Source organism: Malaclemys terrapin, chromosome 10 (genome assembly GCF_027887155.1).
Source record: "Malaclemys terrapin pileata isolate rMalTer1 chromosome 10, rMalTer1.hap1, whole genome shotgun sequence".
Classification (NCBI taxonomy): domain Eukaryota; kingdom Metazoa; phylum Chordata; order Testudines; family Emydidae; genus Malaclemys; species Malaclemys terrapin.
In genome coordinates, this window is record NC_071514.1 from 64,406,331 (window position 1) to 64,414,963 (window position 8,633).

The 8,633-nt window shown below is 40.6% G+C and overlaps 1 protein-coding gene across 3 annotated transcripts in view; it reads right to left on the minus strand.

Moving 5' to 3' along the window:
- The window catches only part of TVP23A (trans-golgi network vesicle protein 23 homolog A), a 32,109-nt gene extending 26,736 nt beyond the window's left edge, over positions 1–5,373 (minus strand). For 2 of the 3 annotated variants that reach the window (XM_054042102.1, XM_054042100.1), the window contains exons 1-2: positions 5,254–5,373; positions 4,610–4,689 (exon numbers count right to left, since the gene is read on the minus strand). In XM_054042102.1, coding sequence (XP_053898077.1) covers positions 4,610–4,689; positions 5,254–5,262 — 89 coding nt within the window. In that variant the 5' untranslated portion in view covers positions 5,263–5,373. Of the gene's footprint in view, positions 1–4,609; positions 4,690–5,181 lie in introns of all 3 variants that reach the window. The other variant, XM_054042103.1, reaches the window with a different exon arrangement.
- Positions 5,374–8,633: the final 3,260 nt, after the last annotated feature.

The following is an 8,633-nucleotide window of genomic DNA, read 5'->3' on the forward strand; positions in this document are numbered from 1 at the left end:
CAAATTCAAATACCTTAAAGTTGAAAGCTCTTGTTAAGGATTAAAAGAACTACCTCTTAATTTAATGGCCTACCAAACGTTCTTGGTCTGCTAACGAAGAACTACAGCAAAACAAGATAGACCTCATATTCCTTTTATTGCTAAGATGAAACCAGCAGAAAATAACCTCAAATCACAGGCATTCTTACAAATTCGGGGATCAATTTATCCGTCTAGATGAGACGCAATAAATCGATCCCCGAGAGATCGATTTCTACCCGCCGATCTGGGCAGGTAGTGTAGACTAGGACTAGACAAACAGAAATTGGGGGAGAAGGGTATAACCTACGAGCAGTGGTCAAAGACATGATTGAATAAGTCATGCAAAATGAGTTTTATTTATCAAATTGAAATGGAGACAATGTTAACTAGAATTAGTGTGTCTGTAAAGAGTCTAATTTGAGATTAACAGTAAAAACAAAATGCTACAGATGTTTAAAGGAGGAAGTGAAATCATTTAATTAAAAACAATGTCAAGGTTGAAAGGCTCAAATCTTGCTCTATTTTTATCTGACCCTAGTCTTAGAATTGTACTGAAAACCTAACAGACTGATCTACTCCCCTGCCCCTTTTCTTTAAATAAAGGAGCCCTTCTATTAAGGAACATTTGTAAGCATTTAAAGCACTTATGAGCAACTCCACCTTGCTTTAAATGGAGTTAAATAATTTGTTCCCGTGAAAATTTCATTTTCAGCTTTCAAGGAATTATTTAAAAACCTCTGGAAAAAATGATAGGTTAGAAAATACAATCTAAGAGCCAATTCTTTTAGATTTTGTATTACCTTGAGATCCCATCCAACACCCATTTTGAAGCCAGTAGAAGTTGTTCCACTGACTTCAATGTGCATTGGATCTGGACTTTACTTCTTTATTTACAAGTATGATGTGTTTAATCTGTTCTTAATCAATCTGCCACAATAGTTTGTAAGAATATTTTGAGAAAAATACCTTCCTAAAACTTTGCAACATTCAGAGTGGCCACTTACTCATCCTACAAATGCACTTTTTAAAGTTAATTATAGCAAAGTCTTGCACAATTGATTTTTGTCTGTAGTGGATAGGCTGCCTTTTTTGTTTTTGTTTTTTTTTTATTGAATAAATTCAGTCCGTTCCATCAAGGTAAGAGCAGGCAAAGCTGATTTTGTGTCTGGTACATTTTCATCAGAACAAAAATGCTGGAATGAGTAGTAAATGTGGTATAGCAAAAAAAAAAAAAAAAAAAAATCTCAAGCATGAAAGTATCCTTTAGGGGAGTTGTGAGGTATTGTCAAAGTAATTATCTTTTGCCTATTAATGAAAATTTCAAATCTCAGGATTATATGAAAAGCGTTTTTCCTCAGTCTCCACACCGCTATCTCATATCTACTGCTGAGGTACTCTGTGGCTGTGCACCCAGCAGAGGCAGCACATGCTAACAATTGGACTATTCCTAGAACTGTGGTTGTATCTGATGCCATCAAGTAAGCAAACTGAGCCACCATGACTTGCTCATCTGAAAAGAAAAAAAAAATGCTAAACAGAAAAACAAAAACAAAAAATAAAGCAAATGGACACTTTTCCTGTCCGCTAGTCTGCCCTTTCAATTCTCTCCCTTCAAAACTAAAATGTGACCTGTTTAACACTCCACATTTAGTTTTTGAAAGTAGCTGCTGGACTATAAATGAAATGATTATAAGGTGGGTGCACAACTGGATGAAAGACCATATGCTAAGAGTAATCATCAATGGTTCTCTGTCAGACCAGAAGGGTATATCTAGTGGAGTCCTGCAGAGGTCAGTCCTGGATCCAGTGCTAATCAATATTTTCATTAATGAATGGATAATGGAGTGGAGAGTGTGCCTATACGTTACAAATGAGAATGCTTATATTAACAAATTACACCAAACTGGGAGGGGTTGTAAGCACTCTGGAAGAGAGGATTCGCATTCAAAATGACCTTGACAAACTGGAAAATTAGTCTGATTTCAACAAAATGAATTTTAATAAAGACAAGTGTAAAGGTCTTCATTTGGGAAGGAAAAATCAAATGCACAGCTAGAAAATGGAGGCTAACTAGTTAGGTGGTAGTCTTGCTGAAACTTATCTGGGGGTTATACTGGATCACTAATTGAATATGAATCAACAATGTGATACAGCTGCAAAAAAGGCTAATATTCTGGGATGTATTAACAGCAGTGTTGTATGTCAGACACAGGAGATAATTGCCCTGCTCTATTCAGCACTAGTGAGGCCTCCCTCAGTTGTGTTCCATTCTGGTCAACAATCTTGAGGAAAGATGTGGACAAATTGGAGTTCAGAGGAGAGCAACAAAAATGATAAAAGGTTTAGAAAACCTATGAGGAAAGGTTAAAAGAACAGGGTATGTTTAGTCTTGAGGAAAAAAGACTGAGGGGGGAGTCCTGCTAACTTTCCTCAAGCATGTGAAGGGCTGTTATAAAGAGGATGGTGCTCAACTGTTCTCCATGTCCACTGAAGGTAGGACAAGAAGTAGAGGGCTTAATCTGCAGCAAGGGAGATTTAGGTTAGAGATTAGGAAAATCTTTCTAACTATAAGAAACTCTGGCATACTCTTCCAAGGGAGGTTGTGAAATCACCATCATTGGAGGTTTTTAAAAACAGGGTTGGTCTAGGTTTATTGCAGTGGTTCTCGACTCGCACCCTGATCAGCACATGGCTGCGGCCCATGTGACATCCTCAGGGCCATACAGATAGTGTATATATATTGTGTGGAGGCGGCCCACATAACACAGAGAGCTGCACTGCGGCTCACAATGGTAAATAGATTGACCCAATCCAGTGGTTCTCCTGCCCTATGGCAATAGGCTGGAATTGATGACTTCTCAAGATCCCTTCCAGCCTACATTTCTAAACGACTGGGGATAGGACCATTAACTTTGGGGGTATAAATAAGCAAAAGAAACTAAAGAGACAGCAAAGAGGCTGTCTACCCTAGCACTTTTGTCGGTATAACTTATGTCACTCAGGGGTGTGGGGAAAAAACACCCCTCTGAGCGACATAAGTTTCACCAACAGAAGCGCCAGTGTAGACAACGCTATGTCGGCAGGCAACATAGCTACCATGATCGTTGCGGGTGGTTTAATTATGCCGGCGGGAGAGCTCACGCCCGTTGACACAGAGCAGCTACACGGGAGATCTTACAGCTGCATTGGTACAGCTGTGCCACTGTAAGATCTCTAGTACAGACATAGCCTTAGTGCACTGGCTACTCTTTCGTTCTTTGGGACACCAGTGCCCTTCAGTATTTAAAGGCATTCTATCTCACTGCCTGATACACCATCAGTGAACCAGAAATGCACAGGCTACTACGGGTAACTGTTTGTATAAGCACCATTTTGAGTTCAAACTACGTGAAGCAGTAGTAAAGGGGAAGTTAAATCAAGGAGAAGGCGTGCATATTATTCTGATACTCTGAATCACAACAAACTGAAGTATGACTAGATCCTTGACGTTTTCCATCCTCTTTCCTTTACACACACATTTTCAGAAATATAAAAATAAGCTTCCACTGGAATAGCTTAAGGAATCACATTTCTGTAGTTTAAAACAGATTTTTTTGCAAATGAGACAAATTTTTATTGCCATATTGAGAAGAGAGGTTGATCCCTATGGAAATAATACTAAAGAAAGTAGATGGATTAGGACACATTGATCACTTTGCATCTTTCCCTAGTTTCCTTCTCCCATTGATGCAAATAAACAATACCAACACCTGCTGTGTGAGGGGAAGGTAATACAAATCAAAGCACAAGGTTATCAGTACGGTGTATACTTCTATTCCTGTTGGCATAATAAAAACCTTGGCATTGCTCTAATAGACTGTGGAACAGTCTCCTAACTAAAGTAATGAAATCTCCATGTATTGTGACATCTAAATGAAGAATGGACAAAGTACTAGGATACTGTGGGAAAATAAACCTACTTTTGCTCCAAAAGGATGGATCAGATAGATTTGGAAAAGACCTATTGACCTAACAGCTAAATTTTACAAGAACAGCTCAAATTACATGACAAAAGAAAGTCTGGTCATCTGGCATGACAAGCTGTTCTCCCCCACTAGGTGACAGTTGTACTGCAAATGGCATTTTACAACTAGATGAAGAGAAGGTGCCAGTAAATGATGTTTGCCTTCCCTCTGGGCTGGAACAGTGTCCTGAATAGGAACCTTTTGTTTTCAACAAGATCATTTCATACAAAAAAAATTTATGGAAGAAGAAAATGTTCTTTTGAGCTGGATTTTTAAAGGCTAACACGCTGTCCACAGCAAAGAGAGGATACATATTTTCTGGGTGATACATGCAATTTTGAAGAGGCTTAAGAACTGGCAAAGCGATGCTTGGATCCTGACTCAAGGCATGAATAATTCCTGGGCGGCAGTTTGTCAAGGAGGAAAGACAGACAGCTGGTTTTCATGCACATTGAGGAGTATTTTCCTGTTCTGCTTGTCTATCAGTATAACCAGTGCCTTTCCCACAGATTCCTGCTTTTAAGATATGGCATTTAAGGGAATAATCATGTAATTAATTTACACTAAATTTCTGAAGTACTTGCCTGATTTTTGCTTTCCTTAATGCCAGTTCCTCTTCATTCCCAAAGTCAAGAGACACATCCTCAGTGTCATCCACTAATGGCTGGGGAGAGAAACCCCCCAACATCCAGACATCAATGGCAAAAGAGACAATTCCTCACTGACACTCCAACTTCCCCCAGCCTACACCCCTTTCCTCTGGCCCCCCACCCATCTTCCCAAACACCCCACCTCCCCCAGCCTATCACCACCTTCCCTTTGCCCTCCCAACCTCCCCCGACACCCCAATTCTCACCAGCCTATCACCCCTTTCCCTCTGCCCCCAGCCACCTCCCCCACCCTATCACCCTCTGCCCCCAGCCACCTCCCCCACCCTATCACCCCTTTCCCTCTGCCCCCAGCCACCTCCCCCACCCTATCATCCCTTTCCCTCTGCCCCCAGCCACCTCCCCCATCCTATCACCCTCTGCCCCCAGCCACCTCCCCCACCCTATCACCCCTTTCCCTCTGCCCCCAGCCACCTCCCCCACCCTATCACCCCTTTCCCTCTGCCCCCAGCCTCCGACCACTTCCCATTCACCTATTGACACCGCACCTCCACCCAGGCCGTGCCCTCCCCGCTCGCCTCCCGTTGGCTGAGGCGCAAGGACTGGGCGCCAGGGCCCACCTGCTTCATCCTGCCGTCCGCGCCGAGTCGAGCCGGATGCTCCGCGGTCCCCCCGGACCTAGTCCGGCCCGGGCGGCAGCGGGCTCTGCCTCGCGGGCCAGCCGCGACCGGTTGCTAAGGAGCGGGGGGCGGGGGGAGAAGCGGGTGTCACAGTGAAAAGAGTCCGGCCCGAGGCGGGGGGAGAGGATAATAGGGGATTAGGCTATTAGAAGTGTGGGTAGGGGTCTGGGCTAGTTGGTGGAGAAGGTGCTGGGAAGGGTGGATGGGATTTTTAGATGATTAGTTATATTGCAGGGGGGGGCTACTGGTGGTGTATTGAGCAAGGTCTGTACAAAATCCAATCCCATAGCAGAGACTGTCCTCCCCTTCACCACTCACCTACTTGTTTGCTTTCCATTTACCTTCAGTATTTTTTTTAATTAAGAAACAAAGCAACCTAATTCAGATACAGCCTCTTGCTCTCAAATTTGTTTCTGTTTGCTGTATGCTGGCAAACCAGAACCTCTTCTGCCTTTATTAAACCAAAATACAAAAAAAGTTAAGTTGATTAAAACAAAAAACAGTTCAAATACCTTTTTATTTTAGTGAGCTCCTTTATTCTCTCACTTTTTGTATAGGTTTTTCAAGAAAAGCACCTTTGTTTGAGTCTCAGTGACAACAAACATTGGTTTTGAAAACATATCCAGTCTAGGAAGTAGCTCTTAGGTTCTGTTGTTGAAGACAAAACCCACAAGCAGGGAGAAAATGGCAAAAGATTTAATAGAATAGAATGAAGCTTCTATATATAAAAAAAAAAAACTTGTAATCCAAGCCCGAGAGCCCATTAAACTGATTTTAATTTATTACTTTTGTACTGAGTGCATTCTGTTTCCTTATTACTCGTAGCTGGCAGTGGTGGGGGTGTGGGGGTGTGTATATATATATATATATATATATACACACACACACACTTATAAGCATTGTAAAACAATTGTTTTTTTTTTTACAATTTAAAAATACACTTTATCATGGCAATGATGTGATCAAAAGTGCTGTTCAGACTACTAAAATGAGATTTCCAACATACTAGGGGAAAGTACACAGTGTGTTTTTGTTTTATTTAAATCTTGCTCTCTTTCCCCATGTGAATAGTGAATATGTGAATAGTCCCATTGAAAACAATGAATTACTTGTGTAATTCTATTATTGGCTAAATACTTGTGTAACTGAAGCAGGATTTATCTGAGGGTTATTTTAATAATCACCTGATTTTTTTTTGTTTGACATGCCTAAGTATAGTATATGTAGTGTAGCTCAGCTACACTACATAATGAAAGTATGAAATGACACAGCTAAGCTACACTTAACATTTTAGCAACTTTAATAACTTATTGTTATGAGAAAAAGATAAGGAGGGAAATGTGACAGAAATTTAGGGGCTTTTTGAGACCAGTGGGTAAAATATTTTAATTTGATAATGGTTGGATGAAGGATTAAAAAAGGGTTAATATCTATAGCATATTAGATATGATTCATTACAGTCACTAGACAAACACGCTAAAGCGTAATTTATCACTGTGCACTAAAACATCTAACTGAAATAATAATACAGAAAAATCTGGATTAAATGAAGAAATTACCAAGTAAGTACACCTCCAAAATGTTGCACAGGACCTAGCTTTAATCAGCTATTAATAGAGCAAGTAAATACATAATACAGTGCAAGCTTTCACCCATTGTCAACTGAATTTTGCAAATAGGCACATAAATACACAAACAATTGGAAAGCAAAGATTACTGATAAGATGTATTTTATTACTTTGACAATAATAGCTTATCCAACAAATAATAGTTTATCCAACGAATTCTTGGACTGCATTGCAGACAACTTTTTATTTCAGAAGGTTGAAAAAGCTACTGGGGGGAAGCTGTTCTAGACTTGATTTTAACAAATAGGGAAGAACTCATTGAGAAATTCAAAGTAGAAGGCAGCTTGGGTGAAAGTGATCATGAAATCATAGAGTTTGCAATTCTAAGGAAGGGTAGAACGGAGTACAGCAAAATAGAGACAATGGATTTCAGGAAGGCGGATTTTGGTAAGCTCAGAGAGCTGATAGGTAAGGTCCCATGGAAATCAAGACTGAGGGGAAAAACAACTGAGGAGAGTTGGCAGTTTTTCAACGGGACACTATTAAGGGCCCAAAAGCAAGCTATTCCGCTGGTTAGGAAAGATAGAAAATGGAGTCATATAAAAAATGGAAACTAGGACAGATTACAAAGGATGAATATAGGCAAACAACACAGGGATGCAGGGGCAAGATTAGAAAGGCAAAGGCACAAAATGAGCTCAAACTAGCTACAGGAATAAAGGGAAATAAGAAGACTTTTTATCAATACATTAGAAGCAAGAGGAAGACCAAAGACAGGGTAGGCCCACTTCTCAGTGAAGAGGGAGAAACAGTAACAGGAAACTTGGAAATGACAGAGATGCTTAATGACTTCTTTGTTTCAGTCTTCACCGAGAAGTCTGAAGGAATGCCTAACATAGTGAATGCTAATGGGAAGGGGGTAGGTTTAGCAGATAAAATACAAAAAGAACAAGTTAAAAATCACTTAGAAAAGTTAGATGCCTGCAAGTCACCACAGCCTGATGAAATGCATCTTAGAATACTCAAGGAGCTAATAGAGGAGGTATCTGCTCCTCTAGCTATTATCTTTGGAAAATCATGGGAGACGGGAGAGATTCCAGAAGACTGGAAAAGGGCAAATATGGTACCCATCTATAGAAAGGGAAATAAAAACAACCCAGGAAACTACAGACCAGTTAGTTTAACTTCTGTGCCAGGGAAGTTAATGGAGCAAGTAATTAAGGAAATCATCTGCAAACACTTGGAAGGCGGTAAGGTGATAAGGAATAGCCAGCATGGATTTGTAAAGAACAAATCGTGTTAAACCAATCTGACAGCTTTCTTTGATAGGATAACGAGTCTCGTGGATAAGGAAGAAGCGGTGGATGTGGTATACCAAGACTTTAGTAAGGCATTTGATACGGTCTCGCATGATATTCTTATCGATAAACTAGGCAAATACAATTTAGATGGGGCTACTATAAGGTGCGTGCATAACTGGCTGGATAACCGTACTCACAGAGACTTGTTATTAATGGTTTCCAATCCTGCTGGAAAGGCATAACAAGTGGGGTTCCGCAGGAGTCTGTTTTGGGACCGGCTCTGTTCAATATCTTCATTAACGACTTAGATATTGGCATAGAAAGTACGCTTATTAAGTTTGCAGATGATACCAAACTGGGAGGGATTTCAACTGCTTTGGAGGACAGGGTCAAATTCAAAATAGTCTGGACAAATTGGAGAAATGGTCTGGGGTAAACAGGATGAAGTTTA